The sequence below is a fragment of the Mauremys reevesii genome, linkage group 13 (assembly GCF_016161935.1).
Source record: "Mauremys reevesii isolate NIE-2019 linkage group 13, ASM1616193v1, whole genome shotgun sequence".
In the NCBI taxonomy this organism is placed as follows: Eukaryota; Metazoa; Chordata; order Testudines; family Geoemydidae; genus Mauremys; species Mauremys reevesii.
Genome location: NC_052635.1, coordinates 37095026 through 37122568, shown reverse-complemented (window position 1 = coordinate 37122568; position 27543 = coordinate 37095026). Strand labels below are relative to the sequence as shown.

General features: G+C 44.2%; 1 protein-coding gene across 3 annotated transcripts in view; it reads left to right on the top strand.

Annotated features, from left to right (window-relative positions):
- The window catches only part of LOC120379849 (formin-I-like), a 78783-nt gene that overhangs the window by 5079 nt on the left and 46161 nt on the right, over positions 1-27543 (top strand). For all 3 annotated transcript variants that reach the window (XR_005587615.1, XM_039497373.1, XM_039497372.1), the window contains exon 2: positions 14423-14645. Coding sequence is in view for 2 of the 3 variants with exons in the window: in XM_039497373.1 (XP_039353307.1) it covers positions 14574-14645 (72 nt within the window). In the remaining variant the exon portion in view is untranslated. The remainder of the gene's footprint in view (positions 1-14422; positions 14646-27543) is intronic.

The following is a 27543-nucleotide window of genomic DNA, read 5'->3' as shown; positions in this document are numbered from 1 at the left end:
AATGCATGTGGTCACTTGCACAACATTCTTCATATATTGCAATTGTTTATAATTAGCAGCTGCAGTGTGGTACACTTTTCTGTTCAATATACTGAAAGTAATCTGTCACTCAACATGAGCAGAAACCTTGTGATAAAGTGGTGTCGTGCAAAGCTTATATCTGTCATTCATCTTACATAATTCCTGATGACAAGGAACATTATATTTAATTTCAATTCACCAAGGCCACTTCTGTTGACTAATTTCAGTTAAGAACTTAATGTTTTATAACCTTGATATTCTTGATGGGTTCCTGAACTGGTACAAGCTGGTATAACTCCATTGAAGTCAAGTATAGTACTTTGATTATTCAAATCAGAGTAATATTCAATCTATGCTTTATAGTGATATGTGTGGGGGGTTTTATTTTTTATTTTGTTTTGTTCTTCCCAAGGCTATGTGAGATGGCTGCATAAAATCAATAGACAACTCTGAAGTTGATAGAAGTTTTGTTGTTGGGTTCACTGGGCACAGGATTGGTTCCATCGTTATTCTAAAGAGCCTTACTGTTAAATCAGCATTGGCAAGGAGAAAGGGTGGAAGATCTAACAGGGCTTTCTCCTTGTCTCGGACTTCTGTGGTTCTTGGTCACCATATTGATGGATAAATCTGCTCTTACAGTGCATTTGTTATGATGCTACTTACATATCTTGCTAAGCATTTTCTGTATGTGTGAGATCTGGGCCAAATTCTGCATTCAATCCACCATGCGAGCCCAGACTAACTGGATCTTGTGGAGGTTCAGGAGTGACCATGGTGCAGAGTACTAGCAGAATTGTTTGCCACCCACTGCTGCAACCTATAGTGTGTACTTATAATCTGTAGTAGCTGCCACAATCATGAACGGAGAGAGAGAGTCCCTGCCCCAAAGAGTTTACCATCTAAATAAACAAGACAGTCCAATGGGGTGGGAGAAATGAAGTTTTATCACCATTTTACAGAAAAGACACAATAAGATTGTGTCTTGGCCAAGAGCACATAGAATAACTGTGGCAAGTGGCATGACTGAGAATTAGACCCAGATCTAACAAATTTCAGTCAAGTGTGTAAACCACAAGATCTTACCATGCCCGCCCCCCCCAGAATACAGAAATCTATATGGTCAATCTTTAAGTCTGGGCTTCACATTCTCAATAACATTTTGTGAATCCACATAAAGCGGGTGAGATTTTTTTCTTTATAATCTCTAAATGTTCTCAGACTAAATGTGAAGCTGAGCCTAAATGAGGCTGTGACTATTAACCTGTCCCCCCTGTTTTTTAAAGTAATAACCCAATGATGCGTAATTCTGGTAAAATTGAAGCTGGAATTTTGAAAAGCTTTTAGTGAAAATTGGCCATTGGACAAACAGTTGGTGGCTGTAATTCGTAAAGGGAAAAAGGCTAAAAATACACATAGAGAGTGCAGCAGAGTGCTCCCCACATCCTAAAATATAGGATAATGATAGACACTTCCTGGAGGGCAAATCAGCTATACTGAAGCAGGTTGAGATCTTGGTTTAGTTCATTTAATCTTTCCTCTGTTGCTGCTGAAGAATGTCCTTACACCTCAATGATGCAGACTGTTCTCTGTGTGTTACCATCTCAGTGATCTATAACTGCCACAAGGCTTGTTTCGCCTAAATGTTAACACATTAATCCATCAAAAGTTTACATTGACATAGCTGATTCAAAAAGTGTGCATTCAAGATGTGCAAAGTTGTACTTTGCATGCTAATTAGTCAGGTTGCATGTGAATGCTCGGTAAAATGATACAACTGGCCCATTAGATACATAGATCCTGATTTTCAAAAGAGATATGCAGCTGAGCTTGCAGATGTCTGCATAACTGCATGCTTAACTTATTCATGCAGTTACCACGGTTGTATTTAGAGAAAAGGTAGGGTGGACATTCAGCTTGCCAACTAGGTGGATAAGTGGTCTTTTGCTTGCACAGCAATCTAACCAGAGCACGTAATGGCAGTAATTACATATTCAAGTTAGATACACAATTGTGTGCATAACGCTTTGAAAACTGGGTCCTAAGTGCCTAAATTATCACTGGAAACCTGAAATTTAATTCTTAGCCCTAGTCACTGAGGGCTGGGTTTATGTCTACAATATGGGGATTGTACTGCTGTAGCTATGCTGCCATAATGCCATAGTGCAGATGCAGCCTACATTGATGGAAGGGGTTTTTCCATCACGTAGGACCCTAGCTACCAAAATGATGGTAGCTAGGTTGACAAACATCCTTCCATCAACATAGCTGTGTCTATGTGTCTGTGGGTACGTCCAGACTACCCGCCGTATCGGCGGGTAGCAATCAATTTTTTGGGGATCAATATATCGCGTCTCATCTAGACGCAATATATCGATCTCCGAATGCACTCCTGTCAACTCCGGAACTCCACCGGAGCGAGCGGCAGTAGCGGAGTTGACAGGAGGAGCCACAGACGTCGATCCCGCGCCGTGAGGACCTGAGGTAAATCGATCTAAGATACTTTGACTTCAGCTACGCTATTCATGTAGCTGAAGTTGCGTATCTTAGATCGATACCCCCCTCCAGTGTAGACCAGTCCTAAGTTAATTCAGCATAAGTATGTTGCTCAGGAGTATGGATTTTTTCACCCTCCCGATCAATGCAGTTATGTTGACTTAAATTTTAAGTGTAGACTGAGTCTCGGTTTTTAAACAAAGTGTGTGTGTGAATGAACCTTCTGGAAATGAGGATAGACATAGAGGCTATCACTCACCAGTAAGGTCTCACTCTGCCACACTTGCATTAAGCATTAATTTGTTTCCCTAGGAGTAGCATTTTCTAGAGCTGGTCAGGAATTTTCTAACCTAATGCTTTCCTCAGACCTATCTGGTACTCCCTCTCTGATTGTTGGAACCCGCTGCTCACCCTACAGGTGCAGTGCTGACTCTTCAGACTCACCAGTACTTGAACGTGGTCTACACAGAACTCCTCCCAAAGGTGAGAAGTGTCTGATTCACAGCTTTTCTCTCAGGGGCACACAGTAGTTCTGAAGCAGTCCAACCCTACCCCAACCTCAACCCAGCCCAGTCTAACATCTTTATGCTCTTTTATTTTAATTATGCAAAGCACAGGAAAGCATAGATCATACAAAACAATAAACCCTCCTGAACGCAATGTCTAGCTCACACTTCCCTTGGAGGATCACTTGTGTTCTGTCAGTCAGGCAGGATCCTCTACCCCACTGCCTACTCTGTCCCTGATCAGCCTCCCTTCTCTTTATATGGTGCAAAATGGCTCTCCCTCAATGTATGTCCCCTCACCCTTCCCAGGACACCCTATACAGACTCCTGCTGGGGCCGCCTGCTTCATTTTGTTTTGCCTTTTGGTAATTTTTCATTACTACTTCTCCCTTCAGACAAGACGAGGAAGTGACTTCTCCCAGGTAGAGCAAAGCAAGCGTCTCAAGGTGTTTTACTTTGAGTAGATGATTGGTCAGTGATCAGCAGCACTCCCCATTGTCTCTGGCCTGGCAGAGACATGCCACAACCCTGCTAACCAATAGCAGTGAACCTGCAGCAGCAGCACTGTCTTTGGCATGGACTAGCTGCGTGAGTAATTTCCCAGGGTTCTGGTCAGGCTAGTGCAGCCCATGCTGCCGCAGCTTCACTGCATCAGTATCTGAGCTAGCCCAGGTATGTCTAGGCGAGGTGCAGTCGCACCCTGCAGTTGCACTGTTAACAGGAGAGGAGGCAAAGCTGTAATTTTACAGCCCTTAATTAAGTGCGATGTGACTAGTGAAGCTGGAATAGTGGCCTTATCCCTCAACAGTGATTTCATCGTACACTGGGACCACAGTTTAGCATGGTGCTTTGAGAAGCCTGCCCTCAACGCACCCCTAAAACAGGTGCATGTGGGACCAATGTGGAGAACCTTTCTGGGGTAACTGGAAGATGTGGAAGCTCTGAAACTCTACTGGTTAACTTCCAGTGCTATGTAGTGGGCTTTGCTCACAGGCTGATCTGCATCCCTAGAGTTAGTTACAACACTCATGTATGGTTTTTAGTTTTACTCCACTTTGCAAACTGGATTTTTAAAAACATCTTTAGTGATGGTAAGGTAGGATCTGGCACCACCTTGTGGCGTGGCTGAGTATTTCTAGAATTATCAATGAAAGTCCAGTTAAACTTTAGTGGGCACACACACATTTGGTGTTATTGCATGTTTACTATGAAGAAAAGCGAGGTGCTGTGGGTCTCTGCTTGCTTACAAGAAGCTGCTCCAGCCACGCAGAGTGTGGCCCCCGGAAAAGACTGTTTATGTGGACTGAGATAGCCCAGGAATCCTCCATGGATATCGCTAGGAAACTTTCATGGAGGTACTCTGCAATCCTTTGCGGAAGGTTTTTGAGCAGGGCAGTCTTATTTCTTCCACCATGGTAGGACACTTTCCCATGCAACTCCTGAATTAATTCTGCTGGCATCATTGCAGTACACAGCATAGCAGCATAAAGACCGGGTCTATAGCCAGATGCTTGCAACATCTCTTTCCTTTCCACCTCTGTTACCTGCGGGAGACTGATATCACATAGGGTCGCCTAGGGGAAATGGAGAAAGTCCTCATTAAAAGTGCTCTTACACGGGAAAAAAAGGGCATGTAAACCCCCCCCCCTGCCCCCCCACATTCCAGATCACCAAACCATGCGGCAGCTAATGTGCCTTTACTGCGCTCGGCATGGGTCAGCAAGTAGTTTAAAGAGGATCATAGGGGACTGGGGCCCCACATGAGAGATTTCGCAATTTGGGAGTGAAAACGTTCCCGCCACCCCATTCGTAAACAGCTTCCCATGGTGCTACAGGGAAGGGCCATTGTTCGACTAGCTACCTCTGCTCCTGATTTGAGCCTGCCATAAACTTCAATAAAAGTGCGATCACCCATGACCTGGGGGGGAGGGGGCATACTCACCATGGCTGGAGCTGCAAAACAGCACAGTGAACGGTTATGGATTCTGATTAAACTAGGTGCAAGCCATAACGTAATGTGTGGTTTTTTTTAATGAAAATGGCCTTGCTATGGAAACATTTTATTCATGTACAATGGCTCCTTTATTTTTTCCCCTGGCTGACAGCTGGAAACGTGTCCTTCGGCATGTCATCAACACCCGAAAGCAGACTTTTGGTGATGAGAAAGAGAATGTGCAAGGACATATTCACCGAGATAATGAATGCCTCCAGGACAGTTGACACCGAGCTGAGATCATGCAGGATTTCACTGTCTGAGAAGTTAGACATGTCTGAGGTTCCCCTGTTTATGCATCCAAGGATCATATTAGTCCTTTTGGACCCAGCGCTCATATTCAGTTGATGATCCACCACAATCCCCAAGTCTTTTCCAGAGCCATTGCTTCCCAGGATAGAGTCCTGCATATTGTACGGAGGGCGTACATTCTGTTCATTTACATTTAGTCATACTAAAACACATATTGTTTGCTTGCACCCAGCTTGCCATGTGATCCAGATCACTCTGCATCAGTGATCTGTTCTCCTCATTATTTATCATGCACCTTTGACCTTCACACCTGCCTTCTGCCAACTAAGGTTTTGCCCTGGAACTTCCTGCAAAACCCCATCTGCCATTTAATAAAATCCAGCTCTCACAATGTTAAAGTTTGCTATTCCATGACTGCAGATACATGGTGTCAGGAAAGATTGAAAACTCCCATTGACTCCAGTGAGCTTCGGATCAGGCCCTAATCTAATGATAACTAGAAGCAGCAAAGAATCCTGTGGCACCTTATAGACTAACAGATGTTTTGCAGCATGAGCTTTCGTGGGTGAATACTCACTTCTTCGGATGCAAGCAGTGGAAATTTCCAGGGGCAGGTGTGTATATATAAGCAAGCAAGTAGCAAGCTAGAGATATTGCTTATATATACACACCTGCCCCTGGAAATTTCCACTGCTTGCATCCGAAGAAGTGAGTATTCACCCACGAAAGCTCATGCTGCAAAACATCTGTTAGTCTATAAGGTGCCACAGGATTCTTTGCTGCTTCTACAGAACCAGACTAACACGGCTACCCCTCTGATAATGATAACTAGGTGGCTGAACATAACACAAAGGAATTTTTGTATTTAAAGACACCATCTATAACTTCTGTTTTAAAAAGAGAGGCTGAGCATAGAAATAACCAAGGCTGAGTGTAATGGGGTGACATTCCTCTTTAATGGCCAGGAGACTGGGGCTAGACAGTTCTATTCAGTTGGCCCTGCCTGTGCCATAATTAGATTCTGCCCTGCCTGTGCCCTAATTGGCTGCATAATTAGGAGGCAGGACTAACTGGGGTGAGATAAGGCTGATAAACTCACAGGCCTCATAAAAGGGCAGAGAACTCTTGTTTGGAGGAGGAGGAACCACAGGGAGTCAATTGGGCTGCTATGGAAGGCCCTGACATAGGGGCTGGAAGAAGGAGGAGGAGTGTAGTGGGATGGTTACCTGCTCCTGCCTTAAAAGGCTTAAAATAGCCCAGGAAGAGGGCTGTGGCAGGGAAGGAAAAGTGGGGCTGATTGGGGAAAGCAGCCTCAGCTGGGGGCCATGCCCAAATCAGGCCCAAGCTGGCTCAATGAGGGCCTAGCTGGCCCTTATAAGAGGGCTGGGGCCACAAGCCAGAGATAGATTCTCTCTAGCTTTGAGGGGAGGGACTTGACTGCAGGGAGCTGAGAGATGGTACCTGGAATGGATCAAGGCTGGGGGAAGGCCAAGGGAGCTGGGGATAGAGGGTTGAGGGTTCCCTTGGGTGGAGAGACCCTGAGACTGTGGGGGCATTGCCAGGGGGCAGCACCCCAAAGACAAGGGGCACTGGGTCCTAGGAGGGACATGGGGGCCAGCAGGACACTGGCCTGCAGAGGGTGCTCTGGAGGCTGGGCAAGAGCTAATTCCCAATGACCAGCAGGAGGTGCTGCAGCAGTGAGTCCCCCACCTTTACCAGGGGACTCCAGGGAAGCAGCCTGGGAGCCAGGGCTCTAACCCAGAGCGGAGAAGACTGAAAGGTAGCCTAGAAGGGGCTGGGAATGGGGCCCAGAGAGTGGGCTGAAGAGGAGCCCAAGGAGGCTGGAAGACATTTTTCATATACTTGGACTTTTTGTTATCCTGGAAAGGGGCTGAATTCCGAGACTGACCTAGCTACAGGTCTGAGCCACATGACTCCCTGAAAGGGATGGCAGCCCTTGGTGAGGGGAAATGGAGGAAGAGAATTCCTCCAGTGCCACACTTGGCCATCCAGAGGTGCTATGGGGCATGTGACAATAATGTAGGTATGATACCTGTCTTTTAGTTAGCTGTACACGCTCCTACATCCTCTTATGTAGGATGCTAATGCTGTTTGTGAGAGAATTTTGTACTGATTGGTGATGTCCACTAGATGTCCCTGTTGCCCTGCTATACTTGTGTGTACAAAACTGATGGATCAGTCAGAAGTTTGTATTTTGAATAAACTTTTTCCCTTCTTTGTATGTGATGGACAAGGGACCCTCCATTATCTAATCTGTTCATAAATATTTTTCTTAATTAAAACCAGGATCAAAATCAGGTCAGATAGAAGCATCTTAGTCTTTCAGTCCTATGCCTGGGATGTTCACCTTTTTTTTTTTTAAAGGGTGTGGGGGAGGGAGGTCCTCATTTAATAAATCTGGATAGATTCTCAACTTCCAAAACAAAATGAAGCTGTTATAACATATAGGCAGATAAGGGCAGCAATGTAACATGTTAAGGCAATAAAGCAACAATGCCCCTCTCAGTCCACAATGCATTTAGCTTTGCTGCCTAGTGAAAATGTTTTGCATAAGTTTAAGATTATAGTAGTTGTCTCATAATGTGATTTTTTTTGTTTATTTCATTGCATTTTCCTTTAAAATTGACAGTGTTTGTGTTTTGATAGTCCATGATTTTGTGCTGCACCAAACTTCTTGTTCTATCCCCAAAGGGCAGGAGACCTCTGTCTTGCTCTGAGATCCACTGTTTTCTTGTGACTAAAATTTCCTGAGTGGATGCAGAAGGTCTTGAAGATACCAAAAAAACCCAAACCAAATACCTGATCTTGACTATAACAGGGCTTAAAAATTGAACTAGATAAGTTCATGGAGGATAGGTCTGTCAATGGTTATTAACTGGGATGGGATGGTGGCCCTAGCCTCTGTTTGCCAGAAGCTGGGAATGGGCAAGAGGGGATGGATCACTTGATGTCTGCCTGTTCTGTTCATTCTCTCTGGCACTGGCATTGGCTACTGTCGGAAGACAGGATATTGGGCTAGATTGCGGTGAGGGCCACATCTGGGAATAGAAATGCTCACAAAATAGGGGTTGGGGTGTGGGAGTGGGTGAAGGCTCTGGTTGGGGGTGCAAGCTCCAGGATGGGGCCAGAAAAGAGGCGTTCAGGGTGTGGGAGGGGGCTCTGGCTGGGATGGTGGAGTGCAGGGTGTGTGTGTGGGGTGGGGGTGTCAGGGCTTTAGGATGGGGTGGGGGATGAGGAATTTGGGGTGCAGGAGGGTGCTCTGGACTGGGATCAAGGGGTTCAGAGGGTGGGAGGGGGTTAGGACATGGGGGTAGGTTCAGGGGTGCAGGTTCCAGGTGTCACTTACCTCTGCTTTCGGGAATCGCTTGAGGTATGTACCTTCTCCAGCTCCTATGTGGAGGTGTGGCCAGGCAGCTCTGTACACTGCTGTGTCTGCAGGTGCCACCCCTGCAGCTCCCATTGGCTGTGGTTCCCAGCCAATGGGAGCTGCAGGGGCAGTGCTTGGAGTGGGGGCAGCATGCAGAGTGGAGCCCCCTGGCTGCCCCTTGGCATAGGCGCTGGAGAGGGGCCAGGCCACTGCTTCCAGGAGCTGTGTGGAGTGGCCTCCAACCCTGCTCCCCAGCTGGAGCATGGGAGCAGGGCAAGCCCCAGACCCCACTCTCCAGCGGGAGCTCGAGAGCCAGATCAAAATGGCTGGTGGGACGGATTCAGCCCACGTGCTGTAGTCTGCCCACCCCTGGGCTAGATGGACCTTTGGTCTGACTCAATATGGCTGTTCTTATGTTCTCCCGCCACCCTCCCAAGAAAACAAACAAACAACCCCAAATCCCAGGGCTGACAAATAAGAAGGATGTGGCTGAATTACTTTGTTTCCTATTCATTTGTGAATGCAGGCCTTGAATGTTACCCCCGACCAGTGAGCCAAGCAGTGATGTCAAAAGGGGGATATATAGTAGTAGGATTTTAATGTTTGTATTTTCTATGATTTAGAATGAAGGAAATTGTAGCATGTATTAAATCTTTTGGTGTATGATTTGATCAGATCCTGCCAGCCATCCTTTTTGAATAGCAGAAAGGAATGGTCTAATGGGCCATTTGGTAAAGATGCATCAGCCAGAATCTTTCTGGGCTGATTTCAAGGCAGTAACAGATGTTTTAAGGTCACTATTTGGTTGTAGATTTAGCATTTTAAAATAAGTAAAAGAATGCCCTGATTGCAATGCACAAGAAAACAATCTGATGTTCCTGTTCAAAATGTTCTGTGTAAATTCTGTTGTGTGTAAATGAGGAATGTATATGTAAAGAGATAAGTGTGAAGGCCATTGCTGAGCCAGATGTACGGGGGAGGAGCCGGAGACAGATGCCCCTATTGAAATGTCAGAGGAGGGCAGATTGACGACTCTAAAGATGAGACAGGCACATATCTTGTCCCCACTGATATCTGTGATAAAGAATGAGAATGACAAGCTTGTTAAATTGTCCAATAACAATTGATTACAGCATGACAGTGCAAAACTCATTGGTCCCAATGAAGAAAAATCACTAAACAGGGTGCCTTGCCATAAAACTTTGGTTTCCTGCCAAGACTTCCCTGGAGTATCGTGTCGTGACCGACGGAACCCTGCTCCTTCCTACGGGTGGTCAACCTAGTGATCCAGACTCTGGACTGGTAATTTATAACATCAATTGGTGGGACAGTGTGTGGGGTATGATTAAATGCACGCCCCTCTTTAATGTTTGTATCCAAACTATTAAAATAAAGGAGTTACATATAGGTTGTCAGCATTCTCAGCAAAGGGGCTGGGACTGAATGGACCTCCTGGCTGTATGACTGTCATGCCTAGTGATAATTTCAGGCCTGACCCTTGACTGGTGTTACTCAGCAAAGTTCCACCGACCTCAAAGGAGCCATGCAGAATCTGACCCAGGGTAGCTCCAGGTTGGGGACTGAGGCTACACAGGCAGGGCAGTGTGTGTGGAAGCTTACAGGGCCCATAGTATTCTAGGTCTGTATATAAAGGACATCAATCTTCTCCCACTGCCAAGCTGGCAGCTTTAAAATAACAACTAAAACCAAAAAATGGTAGAGGTTACAGATTGCAGTGAGTGGAGGTTTGAGTGGGAAGCCAGGGTTCTACGGTACTTAAGCAGCCAATTGAAATACAGTACAGTCCCAGTGTTGTAGTCTTTATTTTTTTTTTTTTACTGGTCTCCTTTTATATAAATGTTTCTCACCTTGTCTTCTCATCTTGCCCTGCAGATCCATAACTGTGCGAAATGCATCATTTTCCTCTTTTGTATGTTGCAGTTCAATGCAAAATCTCTGCTTTGGTAGCTGAACTGTACATGTCACTCTTTCACTGTGACACTGTCCTTTCCAATCCCTCTTAGTTGGTTCCCTGATGCACCCCTTAGCTAAGGCTGAAGAATGGTGTTTTCAATTGCACTATATTTCCTTTGGAATACGTCTGCCACCTCTTCTGATCCTTTCGTGGGAGCTCAGTGAACCTTTCTTTTCTCTCTTTTCCTCAAAAAATTGACCTGCCTTTTTTTCTATTACACTCCATTTCTTTCCAGCTCTTTTTTCTTTAGTTTACTATGACTTTGTCTCCCTACATCTTTCTTCCCATTGATAGTCCTGGTACAGTTTCCATTGTACTTGGTTAAAAACAATAATAGTGCACATAGCATCATTAGGGATTTTGGTCTTCTCTTTTCAGAGGCTGCTCTAAAGAGGAATACACCCAAGGTGTAGGATACGCTTATAGAAAAGCTGATGGGGAATTCAAACAAGTAGGAAAGAAAGCTACCACTAGTGTATGACTCTTGTTCCTGGAATTTGTAGTAATGCCATGCATGGTAGGGTTGATAGGTGCTATTGTAATACAAAGAATAAATAAGTTACACCCAGCATTGCAATGTTTAAGTCCCTTTTGTGAATCTGGCCCAAGGTGTGCACTGTATTCATTGAGTTCTTGCTTTGTGTTCTCAAGTCCCACCTCTCAAAGGAAGTTAGGTCCATAATTGCAGCTCTAATGTGTTCTACTTTGATTGGCATAGGGACTAGAACCCAATGCCTTTACATCCCACAGGAGCGTCTCTACCACTGGGCTATACAGTTGCTCAGGTGCTAGCACCCTTAATATTGAATTATTTTATACAAAGTGGAAGAGTTTCATCAGCAGAGGATGAGAGCACTGTCCCAGGATTCCTGTTCAGTGCTGTAACAAGGGCGAGGCGAGTGAGGCACTTGCCGTGGGTGCACAAAGCAGAGGGGCGCAGCTCTACCGCAATCGGTGGCGCTGCTGCTGCCGCTTCTTTGGCGGCAATTTGGCGGCGGGTCCCTGAGTCCCTCTCAGAGGGAAGGACCTGCCGCTAAATGCCGCCGCCACTTCATTTGTTCTTTGGTGGCAGTTCGGCAGCAGGTCCTTGTCTCGGAGAGGGACTCAGGGACCTGCTGCCGAATTGCTGCCAAAGAGCCTGGAGCTGGCCCTTGCCTCGGGTGCAAAAATTCCTTGTTACAGCTCTGTTCCTGCTAGTCCAGTGGTTAGGATACTTACAGGGAAAATAGAAGACCTGGGTTCAAGTCCTTGTGTCTCTCAGGCAGAGAGGGGAGATTTGAACCCAGGTCTCCTATTGTCATGAAGGAAAGGCGCTAGGTGCCATTAGCCCCACTCATGCCCTATATGTACAGTTACTACTTCTTGTATTGTCTCAGGGCCTCAACCTGCATAATTGAAATCAAGGGGAGTTTTTTTGCCATTGACTTCAGGGGAGGGGGCTAGGATCGAGATCTCATAACTCTATGCTATGGCTTCCTACGGTTAGTGCTCCTGTGCTCAGGAAAATAGGACTCTGTACATTCTTTGTAAATAGCAAGTTTTCATCAAAGATACTTATCTCCAGCATCAATTTATCCTCTTACAGATATTAACTGGTAGGGTCAAAAAGAGGTAACAGTATTTTGTTAATAGTAGCAGCACTATGGGTCAGGTGTTTTCCAAACACATAGGAAGATGCTTCTTAGTTTGAGGAGCTCAGAGGCGAAGCCTGGACAGAAATTAGGGAACAGCAATAAGACATTTATATACAACTCAGATAAGTTTACTGTAAGCAGAATGGCAGAAATGGGTACTCTGAACTCCAAACGTGGTGGTGTCTTTGCATGGAGGTTTAAGTCCCACCTCTTCAAGAAGCTTTTGCTCATAAGCGAGATTGGAAGAGGAGTTTATTTAAATAGAGAGTGTTCCCAAGTGTTTGCTGCAACCCACAATCCTGGCATATGTTTGAGTCAATTAACATAAGGCCTTGGGGGAAAAAAAATCACACGAGCAGTTATTAAAGGAAGGTGTAGTTATCGACTTCAGATTAATTGAAAATGTTTGCTCTAAAAGTAGCAATTGAGCTCCATTCTGATTAATTGCTTTCTCACATATTATGAATGTTGCAAAAAGTGCTGTTCTGTAGACTGTAGAGGGAGCATGTCTAATGATTCCACTGAATTTTTATAAAATAAACCCATAATTGTGCAATGCTAAAATGTTCTGCAGTGCCATAATCAGATTATCGACAAAGTTCCATGGGATTCCTTCATTCAAAAAGAAAATAGAAGTTCTTCAGGAGCTGGAAAGATTCTAAAGGGAAATCAGATGTCTAGATATTTAATTTTATGAATAATGTATGTTTTTAATTGAATGATGGTATCAAAATGATCCAACAAATTCCATAAAAATGGGTAAATATATTGTCCAAACTGTCACTTTTTAAAATAATAGCTTCCACTCCATCACTTTGGCTATCAGAGCAACGTGGGTTAAAAGTGTTTGCGAAGAAAGAAAATCTTTTATTAAACTTTCAACAGAGCAGTGCTTGCCAGAGCTACTGAGTCAACAGCCCGTGTCCAAGTTAACATCCTTACTAAAATAAGCCCCTATGCTTTGTCTATTCAAATTAGGAAACTTGTTTTTAGCAACATTTATTTGCATCTCTATTATGCCTGTCCTCCAAGGATCTCCAAATGTTATACAGCCATCAAACCTCACTGTTATGAAAGGGTGGAATAGCTCAGTAGTTTGAGTATTAGCCTGCTGAACCCAGGGTTGTGAGCTCAATCCTTGAGGGGGCCACTTAGGGATCTGGGGCAAAATCAGCACTTGGTCCTGCTAGAGAAGGCAGGGGGCTGGACTCAATGACCTTTCAGGGTCCCCTCCAGTTCTATGAGATAGGTATATCTCCATATATTTAATTTCTTTTTGGGGGAGAGGGATAGCTCAGTGGTTTGAGCATTAGCCTGCTAAACCCAGCATTATGAGTTCAATCACTGAAGAGGCCATTTGGGGAACTGGGGTAAAAGTCTGTCTGGGGGTTGGTCCTGCTTTGAGCAAGGGGTTGGACTAGATAACCTCCTAAGGTCCCTTCCAACCCTGATATTCTATGATAAAACAGGAAGGCTTTCATTATGAGAACTGCTCAGAAAAAATTTGATGAAACACTTTTTTTTGTCAGAAATTGCCAATTTGTCAACATTGAAATGTTTACAGAGTATGATTTTGATGAACTTCCATCAGATCCAACACAGGTTTTGGAAGCATGTGGCGATCTGGGATCTAGGAAGACTGCCTGCCCAATGGGCTGCTGGGGAAATTAGGTTTCAGGGTCTGCAGGTCTGGGGCAGCTGACCAGGATGACAGCTCTGGGGTTGGGAATGCCAGGGCTTCTAGGGTCCACAGCCACCCGCCTCAGAGTGAGGGACTGTAGGGCTTCTATATTTGATCAAAGGTAGTGCATGTACATCTACCTGAGCTGGAAATTAGAGCTTCAATGTAGGTGCATTTGTGCCCTTGCTTAGTATGCACATGCTCAAGTTGCAGTTCGAACACATGCACTTAGGGTTGCTGGGTATGCACTGAACCATACTGAAAGTCCAGTCCCGGTGGCAGGAACATTTACAATTTCTTTGGAAGATTGTATTATATTTAGTTTTTAACATTGTTTTAGCAACATACGTGCTTTGAGTTCACATGGAATCAGTGTCTAATAATAGAGTATAATTCACTGATTTCAGGAAGTAACTAAAAGATAAGTATCAATTCAAGGGAAAACAAACAATCAACTTCTACTTTTTCTCTTCTCACAGAGCAGGCTTGCCATAAGGAAGCACTGCACCATTCTAGTTTCTGAGGTCTCAATGTACAAGGAAGTAACTGTTAATAATCAACACTCGCTGCAAGATCGAGAGAGAGCTGTGCTGCTGAAAAGCAGGTGTGCTTCATATAGTGTGTAACCCTATGGGCACTGATGAAACAAATAGAAGTTTCGCAGCCATGGATAATACAAGGACTCAAGACACTATTCCACAGGTAAAGGCAGAAATTGTTATTGCTTATGCAAAAGTTGTGTTAGTTGTGCATAACTGAAGAGACAGCCTTGCAAAAACTGAGAACAACTTTGTATTGTGTTGGCAGGGAATTTTTCAGTAGGACTGTTTAGCTTCAGTGATTAGTATGTGATACCAACCTTCACTGCTTAATATGTAATATTAGAGACGGTGTGCACTAGGGGTGGTAAGTATGTCGTCACAGGAACTCTGCTTCTTTAATCTTAAAAGAGCTAAAGAAGCAACTTTCTATTGCTATAAAAATAGCTGTTAAATGTAATGAACATTGTGCAAACAGAGAGAGAGATTCTCTACCAAATCATTTCTTTGGAGGATTCCTTGTTAATATAGAACCTGTAGGGTATTTTCACTAAAGACCATATACAGAGAAAGTGGAACATATGAATTAAATTGGTTTCTGTTGAAAGCAGATAAGCTCCCTCAATACCAGATTCATACCTGGTGTAAGCAGCTGCAACTCCACCAAAGGCAATGAGGTTTCACCACTGACACCAGGTTTGAATTATCCCATAGTGCCTGCCAGATATATATCTTTGTAGCGTAACATTGGGTTCAGCAAGTGATATTATAGTTACAAGAACTTGCATGCTTAACTGGATTGGGCCCAGATTCAGATCCAGGCCATAAATGGCCAATGGAGAATTCCCCTTGTGGAGAGGGACAGTGATGGTGTATCCTTATGGGGGTTTCCTGGTTTAATGAGCATGCTGGGGGAGGGGAGTATCAGTAGCAGTTGGCGTGGAGTGGAGCTATACCAGCCCTCTACTGGCATAAGTTAGAGGAAGTAGTCCCTAGGCCAGGGGTGGGCAAACTTTTTGGGCTGAGGGCCACATCTGGGTGGGGAAATTGTATGCAGGGCCGGGGCAGGGGGCTGGGGTGTGGGAGGGGGTGTGGTGTTCAGGAAGGGGCTCAGAGCAAGGGATTGGGGCAGAGGAGGGGTGCCAGGTGTATGAGGGGGCTCAGGGCAGGGGGTTGGGGTGCAGGAGGGGTGCAACAGGGGGCTCAGGGCAGAGGGTTGGGGTGCACAGGGTTGCAGGGTGCAGCAGGGAGTTCAGGGTGGGGGGTTCGGGTGCAGGAGGGGTGCAGGGCGTACGAGGGGGCTTAGGGCAGGGAGTTGGGGTGCAGGAGGTGTGCGAGGTGCAGGCAAGGGGCCTAGGGCAGGGAATTGGGAGGCAGGTGCAGGAGGGGTTCAGGCTCCGACCTGACGCCGCTTACCTAAAGTGGTTCTGGGGTGGCAGTGGCGCGCACCGGGGCCAGGGCAGGCTCCCTGCATGCCTGCCCTGTTCCTGGCCGTGCGCCGCTCGAGGATGCGCTGCGGCCCCTGGGGGAGTGGGAGCGGAGAGCTCCATGTGCTCTGCCCTTGCTGCACCTCCACATACCTCCCCCGAAGTTCCCATTGCCCATGGATCCCTATTCCCGGCCAATGGGAGCTGTGGGGGGCAGTGCCTGGAGGCAAGGGCAATGCACGGAGCCCTCTGACCCCCCCACCCGGGGGCCACAGGGACGTGCTGAGTTGGGGCCAGCACAGAATCAGAAATCTGTAAACAGCTCCCTGATGGCCCTGAATCCCTCCCCAGCCCCCTTGCACCAAGCAGAGCTTCGATGCTAGGGACAATTGAGTCCTATTTGTGAGGCTAGTTTAACTTTCACTAGGAAACTTGAGAAGTTCCTTGGATAGGCTTACTAAAAACCAAACCGCATGAAGCAGAATGGGGTGAAGACTCCTCTGTTACTCATTTGGCCCATGGGAGAGAATGAGAGGCAGATGACTAAATTCTGCCCTCAGTGACACCCACACAATATCATCAGAGTCACTGAGGACAGAGTCTGGTCCTCAAAGCTTTTGCAGAGGGATGTGTATTTGGTCAGCCAAAGGCTGAGCTATTCAGCTTTTGCAGTTGTTGCACACCAAGGCCTGATCTAATATAGAACATTAGGCCAGCTTAACTATGTCGGTCAGGGGTGTGAAAAATCCACACTCTTGAGTGGTGTAGCTACGTCCCCGTGTGGACAGCTCTAGGTTGATGGAAGAATTCTTCCGTCAACCTAGCTACTGCCTCCCCAGGAGGTGGCCTACTTACACTGATCAACGTACCCCCCGTCGATGTAGGTAGCGGCTACACAGAAGCGCTACTGCAGCAGAGCTGTGCCACTGCAGTGTTTTAAGTGTAGATGAGCCCTAAGAAATAACACCCCATCTTTGGTTATATTGCATGTCCCATCTTGCACCGCTTAGTGTAACAATGTGCTGAAGCTTCAGGCCTCATCTAGAAAAGCTTTGACAATGATGTCAAGAAGGCGCAGATCGAATCTTAGCAACGTTCTCTCTCCTCACTGTCTACCGTCTGTGTGGTGTTGCTCAGCACTGTATATCTATACAGCATTATAGAGCAAGTGGGTGCCAGCCTGCCAGCCCGGAGCAATAGATCCGGGCTAGCAGGGGTCGTTACTAACATTGAAGATAGCTGTGTATAGAGCACTTTGAAGTTGCAGCTAGGGCTGGAGTTTGGGCTCCGAAGTCCAAGGAGAGGATCCACGCTCCTGCCTGAACGGCAACTTCAAAGAGCTGTCGGTATAGCTGTTTTTTAGAGCACTTGCCTGAGCCCTGTGAACCTGAATACATAGGTGCTGGAGCTAGGGATGCTGAGGGTGCTGCAACATTCCCTGGCTTGAAGTGGTTTTCATTATATACAGGGTTTACAGTTTTGTTAAATGGCTCTCAGCACCCTCAGTGACCCACTATAAAAATTGTTCCAGGGCCCCTGCCTGAATCTGGATGGAGAGGTTGCTCTGGTGCTGTGCAGGCATTCCCTCCGAGGCCAGAGTAGTATCTTGTGAATCATTAACAACATTTCTTGCAGCATCTAATATGGGAACAGTGAAACGGGAGGGGGGGCAGAGAGTTGATGTGCAAATATCCTGATGCTTAATACAAGTTAGGGTTTGCATGCACACGTCACTATGCAAGTGCATAAATCCCACTTGTGCACTGAGGTATGTGAATGCATAAAACAAGCCTGCAAAAATGCACAAGCCTTTTTTGTACACCTGTTTGAAAATTTGGCCCTAAATCTCCCTTAAGGCCTCTTATGTAAGTGTTAACTCTACCTGTCTTGTGGGAGCTGATAGGATCACATTGCTAGGTGGTATGGTTGTAGGTGAAATATTCCCCTACTTCCTTCACACCCTGTTTTGCTTTAATTTACCACTTTAAAGTACCATATCCCCAAGGCTTTCCCACACAATTTTTGTTAGATCTTTAGTTAAAGGCCATTTCTCTTACGTGATTGTTGGTGTGTGTGAGTTTTTTTGCTGGTCCTTTGCAAGATTGCTTAAGGCGGGTTTTTACTGTATACTTATCAAGGGATCAATTTCATTTAAATAAGGCCAAATGAATCTAATTTTATAATATGCATATTCATGCACATGTACCTGGCCTCTGGAGTAGTTCTGGTAGCTCGAAAGATGGACTATTTTCATTAGAATCCCATTCAGCATTCTGTTGTCATCCTGCTCAGTTGGGACCTACTATATGACCAGAGATGGTGATGCAGCACCGCCAACTCCTTCAGCTAACTGCTACCGAATGTCAAACATAGCACAGGGTAGAACAATTTTTCTGCTCCCACTGGTGGTGTTCAGATTCATTAATGTTTGCATGGCACTTTGAGATTGTTTGGATGAAAGTTGCCGTTTCACTGTGAAATGTTTTGGGTTTCCATCTGCATTTAAACACCAAGCCACCTGCAGATATGATAACAAATCTACTTGCAAATGATTTGTCATATGGCCCACCCTCAACCTCCTTTCTTCATTTTAAAAGATAGTGATGTTGGATTCCTTGAGCATGATTAAAAGAAAAATAACTGCGAGTGTTGCATTTCCATGCATCTGCTATCCAACATGAAGGATAAGGTAGTGAAGAAAGCCTCTGGGCAAACTAGAGATGAAAGTACAGATTAATATTTGCTGGAATTCCTGAAGCCTCCTGTCACTGAGCCCTTTGGAGCCGCCTTGAGAGATTTGTTGTTAATGGACTGTGTTTTCTCCACAGCACTGTACAAGATCCTGACATTTGGATCCCAGTGAGCATAACATGGGTGTCTTAGAAGGGAAATACAGGTGGTCTAAAACTAGGAAAGGGCCAAATCAAATAGCAAGAAACTAGATAACCCTAGTGAAATGACGCTGAGAGAGCTCAGACTGCGGCACTGTATGGCTATTTCTAGTTTACTTGCAGGGAAGCAGTAAAAGCATAACTAATATGCATAATTTTGTGATAACGTGATTGAAATGCAAAAGCAGAATAGCAAAGAGAAAAGTCCCTTCTCCTTTTCTGAAATAATAAATGAGAAACATTTTATTTAAGACAATTATCAATTAATAAACCAAATCCCATCAATGTGTCATTCAGAATGAATGGGTTGGCCAGAAATTCTTTCCCATCTTTCTTCTCACCCATAGTTTGATGCATGGACAGGGAATATTAGTAAAATAATAGAAGATATTGGAAGAGGGACCACCCCATGACTGGAATTATATTGACTCTGAATAATCAGTGACATAACTGTGTCAAAACACTTGACTCAGAGCAAAGGGAAAGAGAGAGCACTGTGCAGGCATGTTGTGGAGTTACAATCTAGTCTTATGCCAGTAAAATGAGGCATTTGAGAGGAGAAACTGACAAGGACAGAACTAAGAACTAGTCCCCAAATTTGTCAACAGCCACAGGTCAATTGATAACCTTAACTCCTTGGGCCTTGTCTTGACTAGGATTTAAAGGTACCAGATATGCTCATTCATAAGCTGAATTTTTTTAGTAAAAAAGGGAAGCACCAGAGAAGGGGTCGGCTTATGAATGGGTATAGAGAGGGAGATCCCCAGCCCCTCCCCCCAACAGAGGGGGCAAGGAGAGGCAGCACAGCCAGCAGAGCCAGAAGGGAAGAGGTGGGGCCAGAGTCTCTCCGCTTCTGGCCACGCTGCTCTCCCCGCAGCCTCCGAAGCAGCTGCAGCTCTGGGCCAGAGACATCTCCCTGGCCCGCCACAGATAAGGTGGGATGAGATGGGGAGAGTGTGGGGGTCCTGGGCTAGGGGTGGGGGAGGGAGGGGCTATACAGGGAGGGGTCATGTGGGGGAGGTCCCGTGTTAGGCGTGGAGTCGTGTGGGTGGTGGTCACAGGGGTTACTCCCCTAACCCCCAGCTTCTTCCCTCCCCTGTAATTTCCCAGTTGCTGTCTCAGCCCGTCAGGATGCACCACTGGCAGGCTGGGACATTTTGTTGACATTGTTTGTTAGGTTTACCTCCGTGCCTGCGGATGCTCAAGGTAAACAAAGTGTCTCAGCTCACCAGCGGCCTGTCCTGATGGGCTGGGAGACAAAGTTTGCCAACCCCTGAATTATAGGGTCGGTTTATGAATGGGTCATAAAAATTTGCCATTTTTACTTATCCATCTTGAGCGGGGGGTCGGCTTATAAATGAACGGGCTTATGATCGAGTATATATGGTAAGTTATTAGAACAAATTGGTAGCATATTCTAACAGGCTCTAAAACTCATGAAGGCAAGGGAGTATTGACTTTAGAATATGCTAAACTGATTGAGTTAAAGCTTAGACTTCAATTGACCAGCTTAACACACATGAAAGTCTCCATTGCCTTTTATATGTTAGACTATGGGATCATGTTAGTTAGAATGTATTAACTAATATCATCCAATAACACACCCTTAAATTCCAGTTAAGAAAAACCCCTGGTATGGTTTGACCAGAATTTCAGAGATCTGGCACTGGCAACCAGATTCTTCTCTGATGTATATCCTTGCTTTAATAAGATATGATAGAATGAGATGTGATCGCATACAAACTTACAAACAGAAATACTCATACTTTTCTCCAGAATAATTAGATGTCTCTGCATAATAGCCTGGTAATCATTGTTTCATCACAGAACTAAGTGGACTATCATGTTAATAAGCAAATATGATAATCTTTATAGTTCTTATCACTGTGGATTATTTTAAGTACTGTAATTAAAAGACACAGGGCATTATTACTTTAGTAATGAACTGATGCAGTGAAATATCAGCCACTTTCTATAATATTTTTTTTCAGTCCATTAAGTAGTAAAAATTGAAAGTTGCACCTGGGATCTATGCAACTCTATAGAGAAAATTAACAGTAAGTTTGTAAGGAAGTATGTGCTGTTTTGAAATCATAGGTCTGGTCTACACTAACGAGGTAAGTTGATCTAAGTTATGCTAGTTAGGTTACGTAAAATATGTAACTTAAGTCAACGTAGCTTAGATCGACTTACAGTGGCGTCTACACCGTGCTGTGTGGATGGGAAACGCTCTCCTGTCAATATAGCTTCCGTCTTTTGGGGAGGTGGAGTGCTGAAGTTAGGGTCTGTGAAACTTCAGCATATTTCTTATGCTGAGCTCCTTTGCTGCAAAGGGCTTCTCTCTCTGGGTCTTGCACTTGATTATTACAGTAATGCCGGGGTTGCATAATAATCAACCGAGCACTGTCAGTTGTAAGGGAGTAGGATATGCTCCCTTGCAACAAGGGATTTTTAAAGAACATCCTTCTTTCTGGGCCTTGAGAGCTTGCTGCAGTCAAAGACTGTGTTATCTTTGTTAATCTGATTATCTGCCAGGCAGTTTTCCTAGAAGCTCCTCATTGGAAAAAGTAATGAGACTGTCCCACATGTCCAGATTTTGGTCTTAATATGCAAAATAAATATGCAAAAGCTATAACAAGTAAATTGTGGTGTGTGTGTGTGTGTATGTATAACATGCACATGTGCAAATAGTATGGCAAGCAAAGGTAACAATAGGTGCAGGCACAGAGCAAAATCAGTAAGGGATCTATCATCCTAAGGCTTCCACTAGGCTTTCCCAGTGCAGATTTATAAGGGTCTGTTTATACCAAGAAAGTGACCCAGTGGTGACAAAAGGAATCCAGGATGTTACCTCCTGGCCCTTGTTGAATTGTTGTTTCAGCAGGAGTCCACTGTGTGTTTTGGGAGTTGAAAACGGTTTGGTCCTGTCTATCCAAGCGGCCAATTGTAATCAACCCTAGATGATGTTAGGGCAAAGGAGCCCTTTTCCTAGTATAAGGGCTACTTTAGGGTCTAATCCTGCAAATGCTTATGCAGTTACTTAATGTGACTAGTCACATGCATAAAGTTCACTTGATTGGGGCTGCTTGCAAAAGTAAAGCTGTTCACATGCTTAAGTGCTTGCATGACTGGGGCTTTAGGCTATACGCTTCTCAGAGTAGGGACTGTGGGCTGGATTTACAAGGGAATCATTGTGCCTAAAGATGCATACACATTTACTAAAGTGGCTAAGCAGGTTATGTGGCTATCTCCCATTGATCACACTAGACACCTATTGTCATCTTAAGGTGCCTAAATACCTTTGAAAATCTGGCCCTGTGTATTGTCTTTTAAGTACCATGCAACTTTATGCCATGAAAGGAAAAAATAATAATATATCCTTGGGCTTCTTCTTGCTCCTATTGAGGCCAATGGCAAAGCTTCCAGGGACTCCAGTGGGAGTGGAATATATTGTGATTGATATCTTCTATGAATAAATGTTGACAGATATTATTCAGCCAGTTGCAGAGCTGGTCAAATAATGCAAAATATTATTAGGCAATTTATCTGAGGAATAGAAGCATTGTTCAAAAAATAGCATTTGAACAGCTCCTCAGACGTTGACTGAAGACAGTGGTGCCAGTGAGGAATGTCACATCAGTCATCTGTACTGATATTCATTGTAAATTAAGTTAGCTCAGAAATGGATGGGTTTCAAATATCCCCTACTCATAAAAGCCAGAAATGAATGTGTAGGGGCAAAGGGTTGGATGCTCTGCACCAGGTTGAGACCTGGAGTAAGTGAGTGCTACTTAACTGATAACAATGGAACTGAATCCCTATGCACCAGCTCTGAATTTGGCCATATGTCCATGAATTCACTTAAATACCATCTCTGATTCCCCAGCAGAATGGAGTGCAATATATTATGGTGAGGTATGGAAATGCCTAGGCTTCTTTGCCACAAACTAAGCCAGCTCCCTTAAAAAACATACTGAAACAAGCTATTCTTTTTTTTTAAGGCATAGGCTGGAACATAGAAGCTGCTATGATAAATTTCATCACAAGTCAATAACTGCACTACAACTTGGCATTTATTTTTAAGTTCACCCACTAAACTTGTTTTGCAGAAGGCCCTGTAGCTGGAAGGCACTGAGTCAACAGGAAATGCCCTAAAGGCTTTACCTCAAAGTCACTTTATCCTGCTTTGCCAGATAAGAACAGACCCTTTTATTGTTTCTTTAAGATTCTGTTTTGAAGCACCAGCACCTTAAAATGAATGAAAGTGCAACCAGATGCTGGATATAAAGAATCAGGCTGATGTGCTCAAATAATTTTCCTTCCTGTGTTTATTTTTCCAAGATTGGGATTTTCTTTTCTCTTGTAATGGCAAATTTTGAGAATCCAGGAAATAATGCAGATGTAAGGCTCCACTTTAATTTCTTATTAGTAAAATTAGAAATGTTACCCATCTTGCTATTCCCTCTCCTTTTACCAAGTGGTGGTAGCATCCCTGGCTGCTGTACCGATGCAATTGCAGGACGTCCTCCTTAGGTATTAGTACCTCTTACAGAAGTTGGTCCAATAAAAGATACTACCTCACCACCTTGTCTCAGGCAGCACTGACACTCAATCAAACTTCCATTCAGAAATTCATGGGATGTGAACAGGGGCGCTGGAACAATTTGTATAGTGGGAGTGCCGAGAGCCATTGTACCCAACTGTAAACCCTGTATATGATGGAAACCACTTCAAGCCAGGGGGTGTGGCAGCACCTCCAGCAGACCTAGTTCCAGCACCTGTCTGTGTAAGGGACAATAAGGAGGGCAGTCATTCCCAAAGCATTGATTCTGTTGAGCACCAGAAAGAGAGGGAACAAGTTCTCAGCATCAGTGCTGCCCTTTTCTGGAGGCCCCTGTAGCCAGGGGTCATTTATTTTGGTTCTCTTCCTTTGTGTAAACCTAGAGGGGAATGTTGCTCTCAGCCTATAATCAAGGCAGCAAAATCTCTCATTGATAACAATCCACGTTTTCCCTGGCTTAGAATTAAAGGTCTGTTTATATGGAGAATAGGATTTGGTTTCACATTGACAATGACGTGGCTCAGTGCATGGCTGGCTGTGATTTTCAGCTAACTAAACTTGAAAGGGTATTTTACTGTGGGTATCCCCATTGATTCTAGTAAATTAATTGAGATCACACATATTTGACTAAACCCATTAATTAGCTAGACAGGTTCATTGCCGCACAACCCACTGTGTTTTGCCTTGGTGTTGGTATGACAAATAATCTCCAGGTTTGGATATTTTCTGTGTCAGATTGCCCCACTTTTGTTATGATCCAAATACTGTTCTGGTGAGATGGGACTTCACATGAAAAGAAATAACCTGAGCACCAGACCTTGCATGGAATATCCCTAAGGGGAACTAGAGTTGGTTCCCCTTTGCATTTTGCCTGTGGGTACATAGCAAATGCCCATTGTTTATAACTAAATGAATGTTGCAGATTAGAGATGAAAAAAGTTATAGGTCACTTAGTCCATTTTATTCCCAGATTGTTTTCTTAGCTGTGTATATTTTCTATTGCTTTGTTCAATCTAATTTGACATGACTCAAGTAAAAGGACTAAACTTCTCTTCAGCGTATCCATATAAGATCTGGAAAGATTCAAGTAAAACTTATCCTGATGTGGAGAGCTGGCTCAAAGCTTTCCATAACACTTAAGGCCCCGTGTGGGGCTGCACTAGGGTGAGGGGAGAATGACGGAAAATCCTGCAAGAGGTCATCTAGGGTTATCCATGCCAGCTGCTCAGAGAAAGCAAAGGGTCACAAAACCCACCATTACAAAGATCCATTTTCACCATACCCAAGTAGCATATAAGCACATTATCCACCATTCCAACCTGTAGGCAGAAGTACTGGATACATGATGAGTTCCTGCACCCTTTCCTCAGTTGAGAATAGATTTTACTTTCAAATCACCCAAAGTCTTTAGACACATTAATAATAAATATCTAGCTCTTAAATAGCACTTTTCAGTAGTATATCTCAAAGCACTTCACAAACTTTTAATGTAGTTACCCTCACAAACCCCCTATGAGGTACAGAAGAATGATCATCACCCCCATTTTTATAGATGAGGAACAGTGTGGTTAAGTGACTTGCCCAAAGTCATGCAGGAAGTCTACTGCAGAGCAAGGGAATTGAATGCAGGTGTCCCAAGTCCTATGCTATGGCTCTAACCAGTGGACCATCCTTCAGGTAGAGATATAGTGAACAAGCAACTTTAACCTGGCAGTAGCAGGCCTATGTTATTAATGGAATTATTATTTATTTCCATAATGTCTATTTTCTGTCATAAATACAGTTTAATTTTTCTTTTCAAGCTGCTTTGTTGCCCAATGTTGGATTAGAATGTTACATCTGGTTGCACCAGTCACATTCTGTTAGACAATATAAAACAATCTGACTTGGTGACATTTAATGGTTAATTTGAGGAAAGCTGTTTTCTTTTTAAGAAAACAACCCTCCCTCCCAAACAAATAAAAGCATAAGCATTACAGAAGTTGTGACATGATGAGAGAAAAGTCTCTTTCAATACTTAACCATAAAGGTCAGGATCTGCTACTCATGTCTTGTTTGCAAGTAAAATAGCATGCTACCATGTGGCTGTCAAAAACCTCAGCAACCCAGACAGATTTCTGACAAATAATTCTGAGAGATCTCACCAACTGAAAAGCCACCTTGTTTCCTCTTTTGTCTTTAAAACATTTCCCCCTATTGACAGTTACAATGGGAGCAAAGTAATGGCATTAGAAACTATCATGCTATTAAAAAGAACTATAACAAGCATTATATTTTGTGCTTTCTGGGGAATTTGTGAAATGGCAGCAGCCTAACTTAGCAATTAATAATTTGAAACTTCTGACTCGATAAACCGCTTGCTTCTCTGTTGCAACCATTAGTCTTTATGCATTATTAAAAAATTAAAAGATGTACTATGTTCTCATGTCTTAGGGGCTCAGTTTTCCTAATTTAAAGAAGACTTTTGTCAGCGAAATGTAACTGGTGAGACAAAATGCAGAGCTGGATTTTTGTATGCACAAATGTTACTCTTTTCTGTATACCCTGTATAAGTGAGAAAATACACCAATGCATGTGCACAAATTAGGATTTAAACACATGCATTGTACAGGCATACAACATGGTTATATGCACAAATCCAGACCAGTGCAAATACATTATTTTGTCCACTTAAACTGGGATTTGAACAAGTGAGGTGAAATCCTGGCCCTGTTGAAGTCAACGAGAGTTGTGCCATTGACTAGAATGAGGCCAAGCTATGACCTTTGGACTATACATTTCATTCCTGTTCAAAAGTTTTGCACCTTTTTCACATAACAATTTTGGCCACACTAAGCAACTCCTTATAGGGAGATGGTTTGCTTTGCAAATGGGATATGGTAGTTAAAAGTTGGCAGAATTTAGCCTTAAGGAAACCATTTTTTAAAATTCAAATATATTCAGATTCCTGTTTGTTTACATTGAAACTGTTCAGTGGGGGGATCATAGTGTTAAGAGATAATTGTATATGTGTGTGGTAAATACATGTACCATTTAAAATTCAAATACAGAATGGGGAGGCTATTGTAAGAACTGTATGTGCCTAAGCAGATATGAAAGAATTATCATGCTTTTATTCACTCCTCACAGTTCGTATTACTATTTGGAGCTGTGCCATAAATTACCTTTGCATTTAGCATGAAAAATGCCAAGATCTTAGAAGAAAAAAAATATGTATTAGTTTTATTTACTTTCTCTATACAATACCTATTGATACAAAAGCTGATTTACCTGCTGAGGGTGATTAACATAAGGTATGTCTACATTACACGCTTTTTTCAGTGGCATGTAGTGTACCTATGCATGTAGCTTCCTAGCATGGATATAAATAGCATTGTAGCTTGTGAGGTGCAGCTTAGGCAGGTAAAGACACGCCTGAAGAGAGCAGATATGTATGTAAATACATACCTTACGTGACTCTCTACTCACCCAGATGTGCCTCCCTGTCTACATGGCTATTTTTAACAGTGTCATGTCCGGCTGTCTCCCCACTGCTGGAGCCTTTCTCCACCGTAAGAAAAGGCTCTGGTCAGGAAAGCGTCAGGCAGCTGGAGTCTTTTCCAACAACAGAGAGAGATTCTTATCAATGGGAGAAAGCTCTTGAAGGGGGTTTCTCTGACACATGTTGTTACACACCACAATGTGGTCGAGGCCTGCTTTTCACTGCAGCATGAAGCTACACATACACTGCACGTCACCATCACTATGAAATAGTCAGAGTGTGGCAACCTATGCATAACAGGAGCAGAGATGGACTTCTGTCACGTGACAGGGTATTGACCTATTATAACCTAGGCCCGTGTCAGGTGATTAGGGCTGGGAAATAAAAACAAAAACAACACCTCAACACCTAGCACCAGTGGTGGGCAACCTGCGGCCCACAGGCCGCATGCAGTCCATCAGGGTGATCCTCTGGTGGGCTGCAAGACAGTTTGTTTATACTGACCATCTCCCAATGGCCGCAGTTCGCTGTTCCCAGCCAATGGGAGCTGGGGGAAACAGTGCGGGCTGCAGGGATGTGCTGGCTGCCGCTTCCCGCAGCTCCCATTGGCTGGGAATGATGAACCGCGGCCACTGGCAGCTGCGGGTGGCCATGCCTGCGGACAGTCAATGTAAACAAACTGTCTCGCAGCCCGACAGTGA